The 25,771-nt window shown below is 46.4% G+C and overlaps 1 protein-coding gene across 4 annotated transcripts in view; it reads left to right on the top strand.

Moving 5' to 3' along the window:
- LOC146190005 (uncharacterized) overlaps positions 1-25,771 on the top strand; it is a 51,449-nt gene that overhangs the window by 10,897 nt on the left and 14,781 nt on the right. For 2 of the 4 annotated variants that reach the window (XM_084604728.1, XM_084604731.1), the window contains exons 2-7: positions 4,853-4,946; positions 10,124-10,294; positions 13,816-13,841; positions 15,592-15,738; positions 16,318-16,334; positions 25,304-25,372. In XM_084604728.1, coding sequence (XP_084460854.1) covers positions 4,874-4,946; positions 10,124-10,294; positions 13,816-13,841; positions 15,592-15,738; positions 16,318-16,334; positions 25,304-25,372 — 503 coding nt within the window. In that variant the 5' untranslated portion in view covers positions 4,853-4,873. The remainder of the gene's footprint in view (positions 1-4,852; positions 4,947-10,123; positions 10,295-13,815; positions 13,842-15,591; positions 15,739-16,317; positions 16,335-25,303; positions 25,373-25,771) is intronic. The other 2 variants (XM_084604730.1, XM_084604729.1) reach the window with 2 other exon arrangements.

The following is a 25,771-nucleotide window of genomic DNA, read 5'->3' as shown; positions in this document are numbered from 1 at the left end:
TCTTTTTAGACTGCCACCGGCATGCAACCTCATCACTGTGATTACCGCAGAAATCGCAGCTTTATCATTTTCTTTCTCGCTTAACACGCGCCGAGATGTATTTCGAAGATTCCAATCACTCGCATGTGTTTTTACAGTGTTCCAGTTTATGTTATTCACAGTTTGCTATTTTATCTAGACGCTTCTTTACCGCCTTTAAATTGAGCGTTGCCGAGTGCGACAGGCATTAGTAGATCGATGACCGCCGAGCAGGCTTGTTGCTATCGCCGCCGCAGATTGCTTAGTTCTTTTGCGGGCGCAAGTCAGCCCAATAAAGATTTTTTTTATCGGTGAACTTCAAATTTCCTCCTTTCTCGGCAACAGCCTTCTCAACACTTCGTGACAATATGACACAGGAGGCTGGTCCTTTTCGGTGTGTAATGGGCATGCAGTAGAATGAGCGAGCTTAACAGGGGAGAAGGGGAACACTCAAACTCCGAATCTAGGGGCAGGACGTGGCGGCGCTAATGACTCCCACCTGCTGCTTCCCTAGAAGATCCTCTTTGGCATAGATGCACACTTTCTTGCACACCTCGCTAGCATGCCATCGCAGCTACGGTCTTATTTGAAAAACCACCAGGCGCAGATATAAAGATACGATGTACCAAGCCGTGTGAAGTGCCCTGAGCGGAGTGGGAGACAGGACGTGGCGGCGCTAATGACTCCCACCTGCTGCTTCCCTGATCCTCTTTGGCATAGATGCACACTTTCTTGCACACCTCACTAGCATGCCATCGCAGCTACGGCCTTATTTGAAAAACCACCAGGCGCAGATATAAAGATACGATGTACCAAGCCGTGTGAAGTGCCCTGAGCGGAGTGGGAGACAGGACGTGGCGGCGCTAATGACTCCCACCTGCTGCTTCCCTAGAAGATCCTCTTTGGCATAGATGCACACTTTCTTGCACACCTCACTAGCATGACTTGACTTGACTAGGTGTCTCACGGTCTGTGGGGGTTCGACACTCCCCTGAAAGAGCTATCTATGAGTTGGCAGCTTCTGCGATCCCAGACATCACAAATCACCGGCCCAGTTTTGATACTGTATTGGCAATGCATTGGCCCTATGTTGGGCAGAGTATTGCTAGCCTTATGTCAATATTGGGCATTGAATTTTGATGTCTGGAATGTTATGCGGTCTCATAACGTCGTGTGATCCGCTTGCCGATCAGCGCCCGGCCATGTCATCTTCCAGCTACAGCCTGCTCGAGCTATAGCAGTGATGTTTCACTCACAACACAATTTTCAGCATGCCGCCTTGAACTATCTCGCGTTAAAACTAGACATTACACGTATAGCGTGAGTTTTCGGCTGACTTTTGTCTATTTTTATTGTGATGAAGGTGAAAAGGATGAACTATTCAAACGTGTAGACAGGTTGCAGCTGTGGAAAATACACAATCGTATAGCCTTACACACCATTGTATCGGATGCTATGTTAAAAGCACACGAAGTCAGTGGGCACATGAATGTTACTACAACGTTACTCTTTGTTGGCTTACTCTTCGTTACCCTTTATGTCACTGTTTATTGGGTCCACTTTTGACAGCTTATGAGTAAAGTCAGGAGTAGGTGATCGCAAGACATGCAGAAATTTAAAAAGGTGCCAGACGTCAACAAAAATACGCATGAAAAAATCATTGCGCTATCACACACCAAGAAATGACGCCTGACGAGCATAACATTTATAGACAACTCTAGCTGCTTTCGACCGCGACAATAGAAGAATAAAATCATATGACTGCGCGGGGGGAGGGGAGTTATTACGAAAAACATATCTTCCAAGAAACACAGAGACGCCGACCAGTGACTTATATTTTCGCGTCTCTGCGTTTTCGAAATATATCCCCCCGACCAGACTGGATACCTTCATATACTCTCAGCTTCAAGAACATGTCTTATGCGGAAAGTTCTGTCCAATTATCGGAAATAATTTTAGTCTACTTTAACGTATTAACGTAAAAGGCCACGTTCTCCTCAAAATTCAAGGGACAGTTTTGGCCCACTAAAGTGCTCCAAGGCGGAAGCCTTCCCCACCGCGCTGCTTAGGCATTGACTGTGAGACAGTTTGTGATTGACTGGAATTGTGACAGATACTGCACCTTTTCTTTGCTGTCAAACAATTTTAAACGCCTCTGATGCCTGCTGTACTGCGTCTAGCTATTTCTATAGTATATGCTCTGTGGTGCGGCGTTCGAGGAAGTGGCAAATGAAAGGCGCACATGGGCGCCTGGATCGAACGCCCGGTGGGCTCAGCTTCGTATATGCGTGAATCTCCTGGTGACGTCTTCACCAGTCATGACGTCATGACCTGATGTGATGTCGTTATCACTTACGGTTATCAGACACGATTGGATGTGACGTCACATCTGGTCATGACGTCACCATGTGACGGCTATGGACGTCTCGAAACGTCTAACCATTACTATTGATTAATGATAGTTAACCATGACTTGCTCTTTGTGAGTACTAGTTAATGTTTGATTAGGGTTAGTTAAGCACCCATTAACTTGTAAGTTATGGTTTCTGATAGTTACGATGACCTCCAAATGCAGAGGTTCCTATGGGTATTTGCTTAACTATTTTATTAGTCGTAAATTATGAAATTATCTTGAAAATAGCTTAAATCATGTCCCGATATAATCCGATTGCAATTGGAATATGCCCATATAAGGCATGCACCCGACACGCGGACACATTTGTTAACGACAGTATGAGGCATTAAAGGCTTTCTCCTTAAAATCCGGCATTGACAGCGTCGACGCTGACGTTGTAAGATAAAGTTCACCAGACTGGCTCTGACAGGTTGTAGTTGACGGGTGATATGGCCGTGCACTGATTGCTCGTGGCATGATGTGACGTAACGAAATGGCATGAGACGGCCGAAATAGTTGGTATTGCCATCTCAGGCTTTGCTGTCGAGATGAGAGGCGAGATCGGAATCCACTTTCTAGCCGCTTTTAATCTAGAGTTAGCCACAGTACCCCTAGCCTACAAAGGTACGTTTGTACACTGCATTGTTAAAGCTGGTATTTGTATCTATGTCCTATGGCCTTTCAATTACAGGGTGCCTCACGAATGTATGCCAATAACAATAGGTAAGAAAATAGGGGCACAAATAAAAGATTGCTGATTAGCTTAGTTGTAGAGTGATTGGGCACAAACGAGAAAGGTTGCAGCGGGTGCCTGCAAATGGATGGTACTAATGCTGTCGCGTCACACACTATAGGCGGAGCTTAGATGTGAAATAATTTTCCCCCAAATTTATAGTAACTAAAACGTACCAGTCAATATATCTAAAGATACTTCCTGTCATCGTTAACAGTTTTTTTATTATTATGTTTCAAGCGTGTTATTCATTGTTTTTTTCCTAGCTGCCATAGCACTCGCTGAGAGCGCGCAACTAACTTTTGAAGCAGAATTGTGCCACACATTGCAAGCTTGTTATGCTTAATAAAGTACTTTAAAATATTCTACAGATCTATCCTATAATATTTCTAATGCAGTCTTAATTACTCAATTAAGCGCAGGTTGCACTTTGCGAGCAAGCTTTTGCGGTGCATCGGAAGCTCTTATCTTTCCCATTCAATGCTTCCTCACGAAAGAAATATCTCAAACTGCCTCTCGAAAGAAAGGGATGCCAGAAAGCTTGACTGCATGACATAAGCACAGAAGTGAGCACATATCGTTGTAAGAATGAGGATATGGCTTTTATTGTATGCAACGGGCCGTGGTTGTTATAGAAATAAGTTGTGCGTACCTAGTGTTCGGCACTGTGTCTTTCTTGCAATTTGTGCTTGAAACAAAAATATTATCGGCAGACCAACGCAGAAACACCCTTACCATCGCGAAGACATTACAGAGCTTCGTGCTCGAAGAAGCGGCGGAAAGTGGAGTATGAAGCGTAGATTATATTTGAAAGATCTGGAAAGCTCGGTTTGTATTTATTTTAAAATTTACCAGAGAAGAAGCAGCCACCCTCGGGAAAAAATCTAACCACCAGTCACGTTCACAGCAGCTTACTAACACAGGTTCTCGCCCAGCACCTAGAGATATTGCACAATCTGTAATGTGTCAAAAAGCTTACAACGTATGACGTGCGGAGCGCAAAGACTCACATGCCACCATAGGCACCCGAGACCTAAACGAAGAGCAGTGGGAGAACCAGATCACGAGCCCCAGCCTGAATGCTCAGCGCAGTCTCTTGGACCGGACTGGGTAGATGGGTCGGGTTCACGGCTTCCTGAAATCAGGAAGCTGCCCAGCTGGGGCGAATATTTCACGCCTGCTCTGAATAAACGTTTTTCTCTCTCTTGAGCCGCATAAAGTGAAAGACCGCGAGTGAGTGATTATTTTCGGGATCACATTTCGATCTTGTTCTGGCGGCAATAGAAAAATGCACAAAAGCACATGGCTGCTTATTTTGTTAGGATAAAGTATCGATGTCACGAAACTGAGCTCAGAATGTTTTCCAGCTGACATGGACTTTTGCAACGCTGAATCGTAAAAAAATTATGAGCAGCTCATGCATATTTCGGTAACCTCCCTACGGGTTACACGTATTACTGGGCTCTGAACGCGCGAAATTACGTGCGGAAGGTTTGCAGTTCCAGCCGAAGACCGCAGCGCCGCCACTCGACTGTGAGCCCTCTCTGGCCAGCGGCACTACTGCCCTGTAACTTCCGGCAGACGTGTTCCACTTCGCAACAAAGTTATACTTTATGAAGAAGCAATAAACTCCATTAAGGCATAATTAGCCTAAAATCGCAGCCTTTAACGATTGCAGATAATTAACGAATCCATTTTCACTGCAGGACATTCGAGATACGAGTACAATGAACTTGCTGCAGATAACGCTTCTAACAACTTTCTGGGCCTTTGCACGGCCAAAAGATCTCTTCTGTGAAGGTGAGTCCTCGTTTTAATGGTCAATCAAGTTGTGTCGAACGTTTCTTTTCCTTACCCCCGTGTGATCAGCTGCTCAAGAAGGAATTTGGAGAGGAAGCTCAAAGTTGGTTGTGACTGGGAATATACAATTATGCATACAAAAATTTACACTTAGGTTTATGTAGATAGCTATTATTGGCGTGCTGCTAGTAGGAAACGCGCACTTGCATACTATCGACCGGAGTATTGTAATTCGAATGCAAACAACGGCGATAATCTATTGCGCATGCCTGCAAGTATGGAACGCCATTTTTCGGGCAGTGCGGAGCCATGGTGAATTGGTAATCGGTAATTGGTTTATGGTATATAGCAGAACTATTTGGCTCAGATGAGTAACTGAGCACCATTAAAGCCCACAAACTTGAGTATAGCTGGCTATTTCTCCCGAACAAGCTGTCAATCAACACTCATGCTTGTAAAGTAGTCTCGTTTATTGCTATCTCTAATCGGGGGGTTTGTGTGGATAAAACTCGAGAACAAATGCAGGACCGACTGCAATCCGACGTCAACCAGACTAGAAGGGCGCCCTCTGTAGGCGATGGTAATGGGGCGCATGCGTAAGCCTGTCTTTTTCTTTACAATGGCCACTGGGCAGAAGAAAAACCATCCTGGTGACTTAAGCGGCGGATAAAACAATGGGGTCATAGTAAGGCTTGAAGCGCTGGACTTGAACAGCTCGTTGCCACTCTGTCGGAGATCGGGATATGACGTGCGTGGGTCAACGGTATAGATAAAAGCAGATGTGTGTTTCCAAATGCAGTAGGCATATTGATATTAGCGAGAAGAGGCACCCGGTCACTGGGAGGTATCCAAGAAGAGACAACAAAGGCGCGCAAGAAATTCGACAAAGGTTTATCTGCGTCGGGGCGATTATTTTGGAGGGTCTGGGTAGCTGTCCTGAGCGACCGTGAGGTCTAGCGGCAGTCTTCAGGAAATTTTGCAATTTGAGAAACACTGGTGCAGTTAGATGTGTCAGGATAAGAGGGTAGAACACCATCTGTGGAAACGTATAGGTGTCCGTAATAGCAAAGTAGGAGTATAGATCTTGCAGTCCACTGCGGAGCAGAGCTGTACAGGAATCTATCCGGGTATCTTTTTTAACTGTTTACAAATTGTTATATTAAGAGAAAGGCAGAGATTATATACGGGATTGAGCTCAGCGATTTAACGATTAATTATATAAAATTACCTAATTAACAGTTTTACTTTCGACTTTAAGGGCAACGCTGCATTAACAAATTCAAGGTCATTAACATTAAATATAAGTGCAGTTTTAATTTTTCCTTATCGGCATGCAGATTATTTTATGTAAAAAAATGGGCATTTGTTCTTCCTCGTACGGGTGGCTTCAAGCAGTGTGTATTTTTACAGACCAGATCGATTAGGAAGGTAAGGGACTCAATGTAACTCAGTGTAAAAAGCCGAAGAAAAGTGTGTTTTGATGTTGTACCCATGTAATCGATGGAGTTAAGCGATCAACAGAGTCAGTTACTGTAACATTTGCCGGAAGTACATGCCCATCAGAATTGAAAATGTGGCCTCTGCTCCTCAGGGTGGACCAGTTTGCCTCTCGGCCCTTGCAATGTCGTAATTGTTGGAGATTTGGCCACAGTGCAAGCATCCTTAAGTCAAGTTCTAGGTGCTGTGCGTGAGGTGCGCACTATGAAAGTGAACAGCATTGAGAAAAAGAAGAGGTATGCTGTTTGTGGAATGGTGGCCATCCTGCAAACTACTCTGTCCTGCGAGGGCAGTGCAGATACAACTTTAGAGATTACCGATAAGCGTCATTGCTCGAGGCGTGAGGCCATTACAATTGTGAAGAAAAGATATGGTTATGCGAGTACTGCAGCGCGGCAGACTACGGTGGTGGGTTCCAGTCTGTCCACTACCATAGCGGCAGTAGTAGAAAAGGCTATGGGAAATGTGATGGACCGAATAACAGAATCAGTTACGATACGCATTGCGTAAGTAATGGTGTCACAAATGCCCTGTCCTCGCTTATTTTAACCCGAACGCCTCTTAGATGCCTAAGGTGGATCTCGGGGCTGCTCCCGATCAGAACCCAAGTAGCACACAATACGGGGACCCCTGGGGCCCGTATGGGAAAAATAGGACTGAGGCAACCAAACTAATACCCATGAGGGCCCCTTTAGAGATAAAGTGGGGAAGCCCAAATTAGGCCTGCCCCTGTATATATCCCATTTGAACATCATATGCACATTGCAAGGGCACACATACCCACATCTTGCCCTCAAGGGTCCCTCTTGGGGAATTTTAGGACCGCTGCAAAGTAAATTTAGGCATTATGTATAAAAAATTGGCAGTGGCTTAGCTCTGGTTAAGCCTGGTAAATTGCGTTAGCGATGGCCGCAAGGCTACGCGTGTGTTCACTTGTTGCGTAGCCTGTGTGATTCGATAGTTTGGCTATAGAATAACACATGACACAATGGTTACAACTGTTATTCTGGCGATTCGTCAGCGCGCTGTCTTCGCTTGGTGGCATTGCGGCGTTCCTGAGTAGTCATGTGTTCATCAGTAGCCGACGAGGTGGAAGCACTCAGAGAGCTAGAACGTAGTCGCCGAGCTTCATCTTGTGCACGACGTTTAGCACGACGTTCTTCACGTTCTCCACTGTCTCTTGTGCACATTGTCGCTTCCTTGCCACAGCTTGTCGGCGACACATCTCCTTAGCAGCCTGCACAGCAAAGCAATCACGGCGAAGCCGAAGCAACGGCGAACCATCTGTTCTGCGTGGCAGCGGCGCCGCCAACTTGGCGCCGCTGCAGCGCGCGGCGCGCCGACGGTGCCGCCATCTGGCGGAGCTCGGCTGAAGCGGTTGCTGTTGAAGGTCAAGCGTGGCGTCCGCCAGGGATACGCGACAGCTCGAAACTTGGCGCAGTATTGCTATCGCAATAAAAACCATGGGGTAACCTAATTGGGGCTGCCCACTCAAAAGCCCGATGGGTCCCGGATGGGCTGCGGCGGGGATAGAAACTGGAATGCCCGCATGTTGCTAACGTTGGACGCTTGACAGTGTTGGGTGTTGCAAACTCAGTTAATGAAGTTTGTCGCTAAGCAGAGCTGAGAAGACGTTAGATAAAACGCGGCTGAGAGGCTCACGAGACGCACTGTGTGTAATGATGAAACACCGCCGAAGGAACGACGCAGCATCCTAGGCTGCCGCAGCATGGAGCACGTCATTTTCAGCAAGCCTAGTCGGGTGACCGAAGGCCCCATTAACGCGTCGTTTACTAGAAGCAGTATGCTGAAGACGCCCGTGCAAATCAATACCAACAGGGTCGAAAGGGCGAGGAGGACAAGGTAACGACTGCAACTCGCGAAGAGAACGGTGAGTGGGTGTTTTATGGTGTTAGCAGTTGAGGCATGTGCGCTCGTGCTTCAGTACAGGTTCAAAGGACTAGGCGCTTGTACAACTTTAAAGTCCCGCGTCACCTCAGTGGAAGTCATTGTGAAACGGGGAGCAAATAAAGGACCGTAGCTGTCGAAGAATAAGGATCCATTTTCGTCAATCGAAATGATAATTATGGCAATAAAACCTCGGACGCTGAAACGTGAATTTGGCGCATAATGGTCTAATCAGCAATGGGTAGCCGAAACAATTGAACGGAGCCCCGATCCAGATATCCTTACCTGTTTAGAAGACAGGTTGATGACGGCAGAAGACAGAGCTGAAATGTCGACTTACAGAAGCTCTCATTTTAGGACGGTGGCGAGGACCAAGAAAGGCATCAACGTCCTGATGCTTGCGGCCCGCCCGATTGGTAGACGACTTGAACCTCATACCTTGGACACAGAGCACTAATCGTACCATGAATAAAACAGGCAACAAATGAAATGAGGGAAGTGAACAAAGTGTGTAATGGACCCATGTCGACCTCGAAAGGACTGCCATAAAAAAAAAAGAACGAAAGTTGCCTACGGTCCAGAGTAGCTGGACGCAACCTTTGTAAGTGTAAGGCTGGCATATGCAGATACATATTCCTCTAATTTACTATTGTGGTCGAGCACTGTGCGGAGATTTAGGCCACTGTCATCCTTGTGGATTTTATACGGGACCACCGGATTGAAACGGCTCAAGATGGGAGGAGGCCACTGGAATGCAGAATAGCTAACTCCGCTTCTAACCATGTTGTCCACGTGCTCTTCAATGATGTGTCTAGTGGTGGAAGCACAAAATGGTTGCTCTCGTTGAGTTGGCAGGGCACCAGTGTAAATGTGGTGCTAGATAGTCGACGAGCACCCCAAACCAATTGGTAGCAATCGAAGGAGCTACGACGGTGCTCATAGAGCGCAAGGACCTAGGTTCGTTGAGATTAGGGGAGTGATCGACACTGTGGCGTGCGCAGGAACAAATGGGTTGAGGGCGTCCATGTCGAGTGGCGTCCATTTTGTGGCGTCGAAGAACTTACACGATGAGCTGGTCGGGGGCGATGCATTCGCCTCGGTGCAAAGGCAAGGGACATGAAAGAAAATAGGAAAGAAATAATGCGGATAGGCGGGCGATTTTTTTTTCTTTTTGGAGCATGGCATGAGCCAGAGGCAGACAATGGTGGCTCAGAAAAATATGAAACAGAGTGAGGACGAAACTTGAATCGCGAACGAAGTCGCACAAGAGATGCACACCTACGTTGGAGGAAGTTGGAAATCGGGGCTGTCGGTAAAACTAACTTTACGGAAACAGAGGCAGGGCAACGTTTAGCCTCCGGGACGAGATTGCACACGCAAGATATGCTACCTGAGCCCGAGGAGATTCGATAACTGCATCGTAGGGCGCAACAAAAACGCAGCGAAGAGACATGTATGTACATCACACTTTCATTGTCAGTAAAGTCATGGTTTTCATATATTTTCATTCAGGACAGCTGGTTAGGATTACGGTGGGATAACCAGACGCAACAAAACACTGGCGAGAAGGCACTTGGCTACGCTTCTCCAATGAACTCTTTTATGACTCTTGCACTAGTTGGTGTTTTGATACTTTTAAATAGTGGGGTGGTTCAAATAAATGATTTAGCATTGTATTTCTTGCAGTTTATGTTTGTTGCATGTCCTAACTACCCGGCTTCTCGCTCATAGTTATGACGTTTGCTCGGCCTTGTTTTTTATTCATCGAGCAGAATGTTGGACCCCCACCGAAGAGAAGGCACTTTGCGTAGGGGATATTATTTACGAAGACACCTGTGTTGGACAGTATCGTATAAACTGCAAGCGCGGAAAATGCAGGTGCCACTGCAAGATCGGCTACTTTCGTCGATATGACTTTCAGTGTGTGAAAGAGAGAGAATGCTGTGAGTAGGGTAGCCCAGATTTTATTGCCTTGATTGTGAAACTATTGAGCAGAAAACTCTGAACATTTCTGGCGGCTATCTTGACACAAAATTTCTGTATCGCTTTGTGTTCCCTTTTCAGCATTCTAAATTGAACACATATTACTTGTTTAGTTCCATACAAAATTCTTCTTTTAAGTCCCTTTTTATGTTTTCGCTGCTTTCGCCACTATCCCACTTACTGTTTTCCGCTAACATTAATTTCACTATTTTTTGTTATCTTGTGCTTTAAATTGTAGTTTGCATTACCTATGGTTTCTTTAATATGTGGCTTTAAACAATCAAGATAACTCAATTTTTTTTAAATATAAAGCGCTGAAAATTAATTATTAGAGCATTTATCGACAAGCAGTGCTGTATCCTGAAGGCTTCAACCAGTATCACACCGGAATATCCTGAACTCTTGTATACCGTGAAAGGAATGAACAGATTTGTGATTAGAATACCAAACCATCTATCCCACTTTAGTGAGATGACGATCTGCAGGATATGCTAGTACAGACCATGATACATGCAGAACTCTTATTTGCGCTGCATGTAATAGAACATAATGAACAATAACTTTATTAAAAGCTAGCACGTGTCTCACATTCTTGATATGCCAATGTTATGTAACATGCATTAGGAGTCTCATCAGCATTTTTACAGATTGTATTAATACGCAGAATTTAACAGGAATCACAAAGAGAGATTTTATTCATAGAGCGTTGCTTTAGAATGAGTGGTGATTTTAACGCTATTATTATCAAAAGGCATGTTGGTGTTCATGTTTCGTAATGTGTGAATGACAATCTATATGCAGTCGGCTTTTAGTCTTTGCTTACCAGCCGCTTCGCGAAGAGCCAGTTTTCCATTCCCTCGTTTCCACTCTGCACAGGCGATGGTATGGAGTGAAGGATAGTCACGACTCTTACGAGGAAGGGTGGGAACGCGCTGTTTTCTCGCACTGCTATTAGATGACACGAAAATTGCACCCGCCAGGAGACACGGCTGTGGTATTACGATTTAGCATGGCTCACCCACCGAACGAGAGGGGACTGGCGCTCTTAAAGAACCACCGCTCACTTTCGCTGAGCCTCGGCTCACTTCCTCCATAAAAAAAGGCGGCTCAAACGACAACTGAAGGCAGGGGTATGGAGTGAGGGTATGGTTCGGACTCTTACGAGGAACAATGTTTTACAACGAAATAAAAAGCGGATGAATGTAAGATCACAGAAATAAAAAAAGCAAACACTGCAAAACCTAAACACAAAGCGACCATCAGCACTCGTAATAGGGTATTTGGCGCGCAACGTGCACAATATCCGGTCGAGGGCGTCACCGCTGGGATGATGTCGTTCCTTGATGACGAGTTGTTTTGTATGGTCCAAATTAGTTGCGCAAAAACTTTTCACTCAGTGCGCGACAGCGAATCAGTGTCCAAACTTAGGCTCGATCTCTCAAAATGAAGTCCGCGTCGTGTCGTCATAAGTTGTAGCGTCCGACGGCTGTGCATTGGTGTGTTCTTCAAAGCGTAATCAGACGAATCGTGGCGATTTATCTGCGCGCTGAAGGCCCAACGTCACGGTTGCCCTCGTCAGCGGCGTGCGCAGCGTGATTTCTAGCATTGTAGTCCGCTTCCTGCCCACACCAGCTGGAAGAGGGTGACGGCCCGGTTGCCTCCTGAACGGCCGTCTTACAGGGAGATGTAGGGTAAGATGGTGCCCCATCTCTTGTATTCACTCTCTGCGCACATGAAAACATGTTTGCGATGGTTTTGTTTAGACATGCTTCAGTCTGCTAACATGTGGAAGATAAGCAGTTGTCCTCCATTGGCTTGTCTAAATGTAGCTATAATGACTTGAGTGAAGTACTCGGTAAACACTTTCCCTAGCCCGTTGTGTCGCAAGACGGTGTGGGCAGGGCAATTTGGTTTATACAGCCCAAACTAATTAATATCCATGGTAAGCAGTTCTGAGGCGGCGTGTCGGAGAAGGATGTTTTTGGCAATAAACTTGGCGACTTCTGCTTCGGTACCATTAGGGAGTGCTTCTTCTTTCGAGTAGCGAATCAGGTAGTATTTCTTGCTAATATTGTTAACTTGTTGCCTAGTGTTGACTTGGAAAAGGGGCCAGGTAAGTCCATGCAGATTATTTGGAATTGTTTTTTCTCATGCCGGATTTAGTGTTGAAAATTAGGGGAAGGCACTTAAGCTCCGCCTATAAGGGCGTGATGCAAAAGCTTTCATAGTGCAAGTCTGCCGGCAAAATAAGTGCTCGAAGGCTTGTCATCCGGACTCCGCTGGCTGATTTTTCCCACCCGCTAGATCTGGTCGAACTTCTACATCTTCAAAGACATTGCGAACGCACTCTGGTACCTTGGGTGTTGTAGAGAGTCAACGACGTAGGTGTTGCTTATGCTATGGCTTTGGTGACTTGGAGAACTCAAGCGCTCGAGAATTTGTCCGGTAGATGGTTGTAACCCGGTGCTGGAACTAGAAGGCGGAGGCTAGTGCGATGCACAGAAGCGCAGACACCCTGCATCCGCTGTGGTCAGGCTGAAGTAGCCCTATGCTTACCCAGCACTTCTACTAGAGTCGCTTCCCGACAGGCACTAAGGAAGGGCTTAATGACAAGGCGTCCTAATGGGCAACTGGCATCAATCCTGCGTGTCGGCTTCTTTAAATGATTATGATGACCTCAGACAAAATGCCCCATACCCACGGCGGGGGATTGGCCAGGGTGCATTGTAGATTGTAAATATGTATATTCTAGGACTGGAGTATTCAGATAAATATGGGTATTTACTAGAATTTGGAGAAAATAAAAATGAAAAGAAAAGGTAATGAAATCGTACCTAGCACTGGAATCTACCAGTTGAAATTATGTAATCATTGATAGAATCGCGCTCACTGATTTTAAGACATATCCCTCGTTTATCCTTCAGTATAACATTCGTGTCTTATGTCGTCGTCGTCTTCGATGTGGCAATGTACAACCATTGAAGTTGTGTAAAATTGTATGTGAGGTTTAGCTTAAAGAATGGAAGATTCGTGAAGCTGTCGCGGAGAGGCTGTAGTAGCGAGCTCACAATTAAATCTAGCCGCCTGTATTTTTTTTCTGAAGGGCTGGCACGGCACCGTATAAAAGGATATTTAGATTTCGCCATATTCGTAGTACGGCCGTTCTGGATAGGGTTCGTTGCGGCGAGCTTTAAATCAGTAGCCAACACCTGAAATCCACTGAATCAGCGCCTTAGGGCTTTACGTTGTGGAGCTCAGTATTTTACGAAGATTTGTGATCTTTGCTTCTTCCTTCATTTGCGAAAAAGATGGTCTCCAATCAGCACAGTAAGTACTTTGATGCATGTTTCCTGAAGGCTTTTTAGTCTAATGCAAGTACGATTGATATGGGAGTTTATCATGAAAATGCTTACAGAAAGTTGCGACTTATTCGTTTTTCCTTTTCAACCAAACTGACATTGCTACGAATTGCAAATCGAAGATCCCAGACAGCTGAAGGTTGAACAGGTGAGAATTGCTGGCTTTGCGACGAATCATGTCGTTTATTTTTTTTGGCCTTTCTTTTTAAGTTTTTGCCTGCTTTTTAAAGAAACTGAGCAGTGTTTTAACTTTAAATTTATCAGTAACGTGTTTATTCTTGTTCTTGCGACGCATAATTCACAAAAAACCTTTTCGGGTCTGCCTGCTTTTTTTGGCGTATTCAGGCGTCCGCTGTGAACTTCATTTTTTTTTTTTACCTTCAAGGTAATCATTGTCAAGATGGTATTTCATTCTCTGGCGGTCTTCTTTTTGCAAAATTTCACTTGAGAAATTTTTATTTGTGGGTTATGTATTGGAGAAATACATTCTATATTTCTTTTCAGACCTTTCTAATTAACAGCCCACAAACTGCTGCTCTTTTACCATAAATAAACCATTCATTTATTCTTGCTTCAAAGTAGTTATTTATTGCAGCAGTGAAAACTTTAATGATCGCTTATTTGGGTATGTCTCTACTTCGTGCTCGGTCTCGTTGTGAGACTGCAGATTTTCAGTCTCATTGGCAGCTATACTTCTTGGTCGATATCGGAAGCGCAGGACAGTAATTATTAGCTCAATTACTGTTCAATATCCGCCGAAAAAAATTGTCACAATGTCGTAAACATGGATACTTCACTCCTGACTGCCACCTCCATTACAGCATCATTTCAAAAAAGGCAATTTTCCCCCAAACACCAATATACGTTTTATTATCTTACTAGTAAAATGACATTATTAGCAGGGAACAATTAAAATGAACTTCCTCACAAGTACTGAGGCCTAAATTAAATATGATACTAAAAGTCATGAAGGTTTATATCGAACGCGCTTCAAAAGTTTAGACTTGCTTTCAGCGAAAGTATAAGGCAGCGGAGGCGGGCAGATTTTTTATTGTTATCTACAGCATCGCTCCGCATTTTGTGCAGCAAACACTTTCAATTGTTCCGATAAGTATGTCGGCAAGTCATCTTTTACGGCACTGAAATTATCATAATGAATTTTATATGCTGATGTGAGGGACTGCAAAAGCAAACACATGAAGGCGAGTAAGGGGGCCATGAAAATATTGCAATAGATAGTTTGTTAACGTTAACATAGGCTGACATTTCTGCGATAAGTATTTAGGCATGTTAGGGTTGTGTATTACATCGGCGTTACGTATGAATATTTATGTATGAATATTTACGTATGAATATTACGTATGAATATTTACGTATGAATATTTACGTATGAATATTACGTATGAATATTTACGTATGTCACCGACAGAGGCTGGCCTTATTGCAGAGCATTTTCGTTCGCTTTGCTTCTATGAGGTTTAAAGTTCCAAAGCGATTCAGGCTATAAGAGACGCTGTAGTGGAGGACTCCGGAAATTTCGGCCACCTGAGGTTCTTTAACGTGAACTGGCACCGCACAGCACACGGGCGCCATTACTTTTAGCCACCACTGAAAAGCGGCCACCGCGGTCGGGATTCGATTCGCGTATCCTTAAGCACAGCAGAGGTGCGTCTTAACCACTGCACCACCGCGGCGGTGCTACAGCTCATTTTATGTACTAACGTACGTGGTTGTAAAGACAAATAAAAGGCTGACGCAGGAAAGCACTCAGGGCCGCCATGAAATATCGCCATAGCTATCTTCCTAACACAAAAGTGGAATTCACTTGCTGAGTTAATCTCCTTGGTGATAAGAGTACTTGGCGTCTTAAAATAAATTGTCGGTCATTTTTTTCGCAGTGGCTGCAAACCACGGATGACGTTTATATGAAATGGATGTCGGGCTATCAGAAGAAGTGGTATCCGTGGAAGTGCTTTAAGTCAAAGTATTCTCGCCATAATGGCAATACCTACTACCGGAACGTGGAGCTCGGACAGGCCTATGGCGTGAGTACTGGCTCGCTTTTTTATCAGATTATGTATACTATCTTCCTAAAAGATTGTTGCAAAATGTGCTGCTATACAATCCAATTGGAGACGTTAGAAAGCTCCGTCTTGAAACCCCTTTTTTAGACCATAATCTAAATTTATGACATTAAAATTTCGCTTCTCTTTCGCAACTCCTCGAAAGAAACTCGTGATGACTGCTTATGTTATATCGTCCTCCATTGCTTCGTGGGTAGAAATTGTCATTAATATATAGCGCACCTAACAAACTAGGAAAATCCTGGTTGATCACACTGAAATGCTTTAACGTTGAGAATTTTTTAATGTGGTAAAAATGTCTTGTCACTCGTAGAAGAAAACTACTGACGCTTTCGCAGCAGTTCCCATTCTTTTGTAAGGCAGAATGAAGTACCTTTGTATAACGCGAGGACACGTTTTGAGAAATCCAACTTTATTCTTTTTTTCTCCTGTTTTTATACATCGGTCTAGGCAAAAATAAGAAATATAATTTTGATTGTCTGAACTGTTGAACGTTATATAGCACTAAATAAGAACTGTATTTTTTTTTTTGTCTTCCAGGCCAAATGGATAACCAGGTACGCTATAACGTGAATAGTCACACGATATTCACTTGTATTGCTTTCCGGGGAAAAATGCCAATCGACGGCTTCTACAGTAGTGCTGATATGACTCATTACTTAGTTATTGGTGTCGCACATCACGTAGTAACGTAAACTATATCATTCCTAAATATATCAGTTATGATGCCATTAACCGGGAACACACTTTCCTATGCGCGGGTAAATACACAGGGAGAGGAACAGAGTTACAAGTAATGACAATGCAAAAACAAGTTTATTTAATAAATCAAATTAGGCTACTGTTGCCGGTGTGGGCCACTCGAGAGTAGGAGGGTGGTTCTGTTGGCCAGCTTCTCGAGGTCGACACTACTTCGTGTGAACATTCCTAAGTTAAAGGCTGATCTCAAATATTTCGTTGTAGTAGCGGTAGCTGCGCGGACGTGAATGGATTGCTGTGCCGAACGTGAAGGTTGATCGGGCTTCGTGCTTGTCTCGATCGTCCTTGGTTTCCGAGTAGAGGATGTTCGCGTGACTTCGAATTTCTCATACAATGAATCTTCACCTTCACCTGAGAGCCGGAAATATAGGTGAGACCTCTCCAGTGGCCTTTATCCTCGCATCGGCCAGTGTGCAGCTGTCTACAAGGCAGTCTATATGTGGGCGTTTTCACAAGGCTGTTGACTCCCTTGTCGGCGTGGAAGATGCGACTTAGTAGTTTCTCATGACTGCCAGAGGACTGGTAGGGTTCCGCCATGAGCATGATTGCATATACGCGGACACGGCTGGTCTAGCTACAGGCTCGCAAAATGCGTGTCTTAGAAACTATAAGCACCAAAGCCACTCCTCCTCACAGAATGCTATCGTCACTTGAAAAGTCACTTTGCATAAGGAGAGAACAAAAAGTTCTTGCCAGAGAGGCACAGTTCTTGTGTTTGTTGAGGCATGCATGTCGTCCCTGGTGGGTACTTGACTCAAAGCTTCTTGCAAACGCACCAGTGCATTGCTTACAAATGCTCTCCATATATTTTGCCTTGACTGTGGTAGTAAAACTACTGTAGTAGTTTTATTACTACAGTCAAGGCAAAATAAAAGGGTGGTAGAATGAGATTGGGAAGTCTGCAGGGGCCAATTGGATGCAGCTCGCACAGTACTTGATTAATATGAGGGATAGGGGAGAGGAATTTGCCCTGCACTGGATGTAGTGGTAGTGGTGATGATGATGATGATCATAAAGCACCAATCCCCAAAAGTAGCCAAAGAGGGAAGTCGCTACCACTGTCGAGACATATATTTGAAGGCCGAGCTGAAGGGTCATCAGATGTCTTTCATTCTTCACTGCTCCGCACTTTCAAGTGTAGAGTATTTAATTGATGTTAATTGAAGTAAAAACAACCTAACTGCCATATCTATAGCGCATGCTCTGCCATCACACCGTTTGGATAAGTGAGGATAACATCCGTTTATTTCCATTTCATAATAATAATAATAATAATAATAATAATAATAATAATAATAATAATAATAATAATAATAATAATAATAATAATAATAATAATAATAATAATAATAATAATAATAATAATAGTTGGTTCACAGGAAGGGAAAGGCGCAGTATCTGTCAGACTTGTTTCTGTGGACACCTGAACCCGCCTCCGGGGTGGTGCAGTGGTAAGACGCCCGACTACAGTCCGGAGTGCCCGGGTTCGAACCCGACCTCGGCGGCTGTGTTTCGATGGAGGCGAAACGAAGAGGCGTCTGTGTGCTGTGCGATGTCAGCGCACGTTAAAGATCCCCAGGCTGTCGAAATTACTCCGCAGCCCTCCACTACGGCTCATCTTTCTCTCTTTCCACCTGCACTCCCACCTTCCTCCATTTCATGCTGCCAAATCTGTATTTGTTTTCTGCTCACAGTTAGCTGTTGTTGTTGTAGTGGTTATTTATTGTATGTACAAAAGGAAAGAAAAGATGTTTGCCAGCCCCGGTATCTGCTATCTTATATCTGAAGCACCTGAACTGGGGCGGCGGAAATAAAGGGATAGCGAGGAGGAGGTAGAGGAAATCAAAGAGGTGAGTGATAGGGAGAAAGAAAAGGGTAGGTAAAAATAAAAGAAATATATACACTATGGTACAGTATACAGTAGTTTGCTTGAGGCCCACCCGCAATCTCTTAAGTCACTGAGCACTCGGCCCATCGGGCGGGCCTCCGCAATAGCTCTGCGTCCAGGCAACTGTTCACAATGCACACACTGGCCAACTGTACAAAACACTGACGGCTGTCGTGGAAGATCGGCCGTTATTGTGGGAAATAGCACACGTGGAGCTTCAGTCCCAGCGCGCACTATCCGGCGATGTGAAATAGACGGGTCATCAAGCCCGCCTGTTCGATGTACTCACACAAGCTCACGTGAGCTCGCTCGCGGACGCGCGCACAGCCCGGCGGCCACAGGAGCACAGCTACGCTGTCCGGGATTACCCCCTGCGCTCTGTAAGCCGCCAGCAACTCACGTCGTGGTTCGGCTAGCGCGGTGCAGCGCAGTAGGAGATGTTCGAGAGTTTCTACCGCGCCACAGCCGTCACACACGTCACAAGTGGCAAGTCCGTGGCGCATCCGTCGTTCCCCAGGCCACACACATCCAATGCGTGCACGGAGGATCATTGCGCGTTGCAGCCGAGTCAGCGAGCGGCCGCTGACACTGTGAATGCGCTCACCTCTTGCGATGCGTGGGTCGGGGTGCTGCGTCCGGAGGTGATTGTCGATTACCGCCTGCACATCCTCCAAAGCGAGTTGCTCGTCGCTAGGAGGGAGTTCATGTGCTGCGGTCGCGAGCTCGTCGGCACGTTCGTTGCCCTCTATGCCGCAGTGCCCGGGGATCCACTGTGCCCGTATAGCGCAGCCACGCTCCGCCAAGCGTTTGAGACGCGCGCGAATCTGACACAGCAGCGGAGTTCCCCGGCCGGTGGTTCGAAGGCGGCTGAGGGCAGCGCGGGAGTCACATAGCACGGCACACCTGGGTGGCGGCGGAGTCAGTTCAAGCAGTAGATCCAGGCCTAGGCGTAGGCCCAGCAGCCTACAAGGAATTATGGGGACCACTAGCCCATGGTGGTTGTTGTTGTGTCTGTAGGAAAAGAAAATGCACGGGCCTGCTCAACACCTTCTCGACTTTTACAAGGCCTGCTCACGTCCTCCTCTCCCCAGCGACTACGTCACGCTAGTTGTCCTTTTCTGCCAACACCTTTGGCGTTTGGACGGTACACCATCGCTCCGGTCGCGTGGCGTTCTTTGGCGTGCTTTCGTGTGGGATTGCGGATGGCAGGAACGCTAGACAAAATGATACTTCTGGTTGGTGCTTTGATTTTGGTGGCTGGTGATGTCACTTCTCTGTCGACCAACCAGGTGCGCCGCTCGCCCGGATAGCTTTGTTCGACGACAGTATGCTCCAATAAAGGCTTTCTCCGAACGTTCCCGGAAACAGGTTCGAGCGAAAATGTTTGAGCAACTGAATATCAGCTTTTTAGTCGTCGCTGCCTACTCTCTTGATTAGGTTTGGTGCTGCACAGCTCCGCGTTGACGTTATTTTTTGGGTTGCTTTCCCACGCTCAAGTGTGCTTTCAATCATGTGCATGTATTTTTGCATGTATCAGTACGTGCGAAATACTAAGTGTGACCAGCATCACCGGTGCTTGAAACGAGGATATGGCGTTGCGCAAAAGACTACATTTGACGTGGCGTAACATGGGGTGGTGTTGGGTTCCTGTGTGTCGCGGGAACTGACACTGGTCCCAAGGTGCGTGTGCGTTTCCAAAGGATGCCAGCAGAAATGAAGCGTTGTCCTCGTGCTTGTGTGTGCTTCTTATGTTGTGTGTTGTTACCTGCTCCGCTGCCTTCTTCCAAGAAATGAATCGTGGATTAGAGTCATCCCGCGGAAGTATTTCACACCCAGCGTGCATTCAATGGTGAAAAACTGAAGTTTATGCTGTACTCCCCATATCCCACGTGCTCGACCAGAAGGTCATGTAGTGCTTAAATAGTTTGACGTGAAAAGACTGGCAGTCTTAGTGAATTTTACCAGGCCAGGGATAATGAACAGAAGTATGCAGTACTGTGCTGGACTGCTCAATAACACGCAAATTATGTAATAGTGTGTCCATATACCGGCAATAAGTGACTACACATTTTTCATACATTATTGCGCGTTTGTGAACTTCACTTCCAAGAGAAAGACCTAATGAAGAGGCTATCACACATTGATGCAGCAACAGGGAAGACTTTGACAGTTGACAGTGACAGGTTTCATCTGGTGTGCAATGCCGTACCACCTATTTACCCGAACTGCACAGCTTACTTGAACCAGTCCCAGCCCCGGATGGCAATGCCGTTGTCCACCACCGAAGCGGTGGCGGGTGAAACGACGGCCTACAAGATACAAATCCGATGGCAGGCTAGCCCCGTATAGGCATTTCATTTCTGCGAGATGCCGCCTTGGGAACCTGTAAAAATGGTCACACACCAGAAACTCTAGTGCGGCATGTAGTGCGTGCCGCAACAAACGTTACTTTGAACAACTTTTGTAAAATGAGAAACGATCATATTCAAAGTGCAGCGCAAAAAAAAAAACTGCGGACAGAAAAATGAAGACGTCAAGTAAGAAATGAAATTGACCGATTCCAAGCCTTCCTGTCAACAAAACTATTTGTATAAAAGCATTTGCGATTATTTCAGAACGCTGTTTACTAGTCTAAAAGCTACCTTAGACATTGGCGGTGCATGCCTCGGTGGTGCGAAAAAAATCAACTCGAGTGTTAGTCAAGCTCCCTTAATAATTACCGAACGCAAAAACCTGCAACAAACGCGCACCTGGGCAAGCAGCCGCGAGAGATTCAACGCGAACGCCAGGCGGCCGAAAGCAGCGTCCGGGTTGGCGAGGGCAACTAGCGTGACGTCACGGCCTCCGTGGAAGGGCCTTGGTCAAGAGGGTGTTGGCCTGCTACTGGCTCTGTAGCTGAGCCACCTCCGCTGCCTCGTGCAGGCAGAAGAGATGATTTATTTATAGGAAGGGAAAGGCGCAGTAACTGTCTCACTTGTGTTCTGTGGACACCGCAACCGCGCCGTAAGGGAAGGGAGGAAGATGGGAGTGAAAGTGGAAAGATAGAAAGAGGAGCCGTAGTGGAGGGCTACGGAGTAAATTGGACCACCTGGGGATCTTTACCGTGCGCTGACATCGCACAGCACACGACGCCTCTTAAAAAACTGATTTATTTATAGGAAGGGAAAGGCGCGGTAACTGTCTCACTTGTTTTCTGTGGACACCACAACCGCGCCGTGAGGGAAGGGAGGAAGACGGGAAGTGAAAGTGGAAAGAGAGAAAGAGGAGCCGTAGTGGAGGGCTACGGAGTAATTTCGACCACCTGGGGATCTTTAACGTGCGCTGACATCGCACAGCACACGGACGCCTCTTCGTTTCGCCTCCATCGAAACGCAGCCACCGAGGTCGGGTTCGAACCCGGGTACTCCGGCACAGTAGTCGGGCGTCTTACCAAACACGACGCCTCTTAGTTTCGCCTCCATCGAAAATAGAGAAGAAAGAAAAGGGAGAGGGAGAGAAAGACGCGCGCCGCAACAACGGCCGTCGTCCACCACCGAAGCGGTGGCGGGTGCAATGACGGCCTACAACAGATAAAAATTCGGACAGGCTAGCCCCCGCAGCAAACGGCGGTGACCTACCACCAGGGCGGTACACGCCCATGGTGGCGCTCCTTCGTGTGAACACTCTCACGAGCCACTGGTGGACCGATTGACGACTAGAAGGCTGAAATGCACCGCGAACCGACCGAATCGTCAAGCATGCGCTGGACTGCTGCCTCCATATGACGCCATGTGCTATTAGTAAAGTGAACTTTGCTCAGTAATAGGAGCTGGGGCCCTATTTTCGACAATTCGCCATTTTGTTCAAATTTTGACGTACGCGTGACGTTTGAAGTAGGACAGCGCCAGGTTACGTAAGCACACAATCGGCTTACGCATTCTGAAGAAAAATTACCGACGATTACGTTACTTCCTAATGCAAAATTTGAGCGCAGCAAATAAGCTGTTTCACCTTTTCGATAGATTAAGACAAAGAAATCGAGCAACACATGTATGCGGTATCACAGAATTTTTTTTTTTAATTTTTCACACGTATTCCTTTAACAAAGACTCCACTAACAGTTCTTGACAGTCATGAAGGAAGCTTTGTGGTCGGAGAAAGAGACTGATATATGTTCGACTTGGTCCCTTTGCTCTGGCAGCTCACTTAGCAGCAGCAGCAGCAGGCGGAGGACTTCCACCAGTCGTCTCGCTCATGGCTCAGAAAGAACTGGCAGATAATTTCGCAGTGGCGAACGGCAGCGGCAATTTCGGCTCGGGCGGTGCACATATACAGATCCGCCGCCACCGATCTGGCTCTCTGATTGCCACCGCACAGGGGTTGCATTGGAGGAGGAGCGAAGAAAGGAATTAAGTTCGAGCCGACGCTTTGACAACCGGAGACTCGCAGGAAGAGGGGGGAGGGGGGCGGCGTGTACACCCAGCGGCAAACGATGGGGGCAGAAGCGCGCGCAGCAAGCGGACAACTCGATAAAAGGAGGAGGGAAGAGATAGCAGCTGGCTGACTGATGCTGCTGACGCCGATAGTGAGTCAACCCCAGCTGCGGAGTTGGTTTCAGGGACAACGCCGCCGATGCCGACGCAAACAATATGATACCCTCGCTTCCGCAGCGCCAAGAACCAGGTCTAGCCGTGGGAAGGTGGTCACGTATTCGTCGACGTGCGGGGCCTACGTGAAATAACCGGCGCGTCGGCAACTGAAGAGCACCCTATCCGCGACACAGGAACAGGGGGGGGGGACCCTCCCCTTCTCTTTCTGCATGGCGGCGACGGTGTTCTATGCAGTCACGTTATCTTGCTCTAGCGGCGTCAGCGGCATCTAGCGGTATCAGTCGGTCGCTGCTAGCGCTGGGGGGATGAAAGGGGGGCGGAGCTTGTTACGAGGCCGACGCCGACGCGAAACCCAGGAACGGACGCCAAAGAGCTGCGCTCTAAAAGAGAAATAAAGTGACAGAAAAAAAGCGTGCTCTCGTCTGCTACTATATATTGGCGCCAAGTATGAAAAACGACGATGCTCATGCAGTAACCGATACGCTGCGGTGCATTCCGTGATTCGAAAGCCCCGGGTTGCAGTGAGGCGAGTCAAGTATCTTGTGACGTTGCGGTATCAGTGTGTCATGACATACTTGCGGTCGAACATTCGGCATCAGCTACGCACGGAAAGGCAGCGCGAGTTTCAGCTGAAGGGCAAGAACAGCAACGGAATATTTTCAGTGGGTTAGAGCAAAACGGGAGCGGAAAGTAGTATTGCTGTTCATAAGCGCCGGTGACCCCTCACGTTCACTTATCAGCGGCTTTTAAATGCAGGAACTAAAACGTTTAAGGACTTGGTCGTAAACAAAAGGAATCGACAGAATTCCAAAGTAGCTCCTGCACTGACGAAGAGGCGCCGGCCCAGCCGGCATAGTCCATGTCTGAGGACAACTTTCACAGTCTCAAAGTATCAATTACTGTTAGGTACTGGCTGTGCTACCCACATTTTTCGAAAAGCCGCGTTATGACCAGCTACCGCCTGGCCGCCAAGTCTGCGTAACGGTTTCTAACATATTGTGTCGGCTTGAGTTGTGTAGAGCGCCGAAAGCAGCACAGAGAGAGAAATGGAGGGAGAGAGAGAGAGAGTCTTCCACACACACACGCACACGCACGCGCACACACGCACACACACACTCACACCCACGAGGTGGAAGACACACGCTGGACCTTACACCTAGTTGATTAAATATTCATGCGCTGGCGTGCGAAAAGCTCTTGCGAAACGCAAAAGATGTCCGAGAAAGAAAAAGAACCAGAAGAACAGAATAGCAGGAAGGTTAATTAGGCGATGCTCAGGCTACCATACATGTGCAGAGGGGGATACACGGACAATAAGGAAAGAAAGCGAAAGATGACTGAGGAAATCGTGGTATGAAGCTAGGGCGGCGCCGCGCGCGCGTATTCCTTACTGTCGAGACGGTAAAATGCAAATCAATAAAGAGAGATTATTTTCTGGCTGAATAAAAAATCATTCAACACAAAATGTCAGTCAACTACATCACGATTAGAGCGTACCGTCATAACGTACTCCGGAGTACTTATTTTTTTTTCTTAAAAATAAGTAAGTGGTGAGCCCACATGCATATTAAAAGAACACTTTATATATGAAACACATCACATGTGACAAGAAAATATGTGCCATGTACATGGAACATACATTTCTTTATTAAAATAAAACCTGTGAGTATTTTTGCTTGCTTTTCACATCGTGGAAAGGCTGTTCAAAGGCTGTTCAATTCATTAACATTGCAGTGAAAGCATAGTGCAGGGCAAAAAAGGCAGTGTTTAGGGCCAACGTTTAAAACAGTCTTTGGTGATTCCTCGCTGCCTGTCGCGCGAAGTTCTTGCACAGCCATCGAGCCATATGACCCCGGCCCTCAGGCTGTACTCAAAGAACCGACCAGACAGATAATTAGAAAGCATCGCGGTGCTCTCTGAAATTCATAATGGCTTGGTGGGCGATGTTTAACACAGAGACAAAGAGAAGAAAACATGGGACTGGAGCCTTTATTTCTCATTTCTTTGTCTCTGTGTCAAAGAGCGCCCACGAAACCACCATGAACAGCCTACAAATCGCCCAACTTTCCCTCTCTGGAATGCCTCGTCTCGCGCAGATCAACCGCTTGAGTTGGCGGGCCGCATTGCTGCGCTTGGCAACGACAGCGTGGATCGATGGTTTATCTATGGGAACAAAGCATTTGCAACGGGAGGGTAGCTCCGACCCTCATGTGGCTGTAAATCTGTGTCTTCATTATTAATCTTCTAAAAGATAACGCAGCTGAAAAGTTCCCTTATGATGTCGTTTCAGTGCTTTCTGCAATTACAGGAAGATGTGTCAGCTTACTTCACAACCCACCAAACTGTCCACCAAACTGCGGTGAGCTAACAGCCGCCCACACTGCACGTCGAATTCGCCATGTTTTTTTCGCGGCCGTTTTAAGTGGTTCGAAATGCGGCGCCCAACTTTGGTCATTTGCATCAATTATGGTAGCCACCATACATCAATGGCAGAACATCATTTACGTAATGAAACGTCATTTTGACGTCATCGTTAAATCTTTATGCATGAAGTATTTCCCGCCACACAACGTCAGCCAATCAGATTTCAGGAGTCGGCTCTTGACATTGGGCAGTTCATTTCAGCCCATTCGTTATACAAGCGTAAGCGCTTCCCTTTCTATATACCGCTGTCTTCCCTCCACAATTACTTATAAAAATACCATCCAGACATCATGAATAGTACTACTAAAAATCAGTTTTCACGTTCACATCATTT

The sequence above is a fragment of the Amblyomma maculatum genome, chromosome 5 (assembly GCF_055883805.1).
Source record: "Amblyomma maculatum isolate TAMU_Amacu chromosome 5, ASM5588380v1, whole genome shotgun sequence".
NCBI lineage: Eukaryota > Metazoa > Arthropoda > Arachnida > Ixodida > Ixodidae > Amblyomma > Amblyomma maculatum.
Note: the sequence above shows the minus strand (reverse complement) of the source record. Positions and strands in the feature narration are given on the sequence as shown.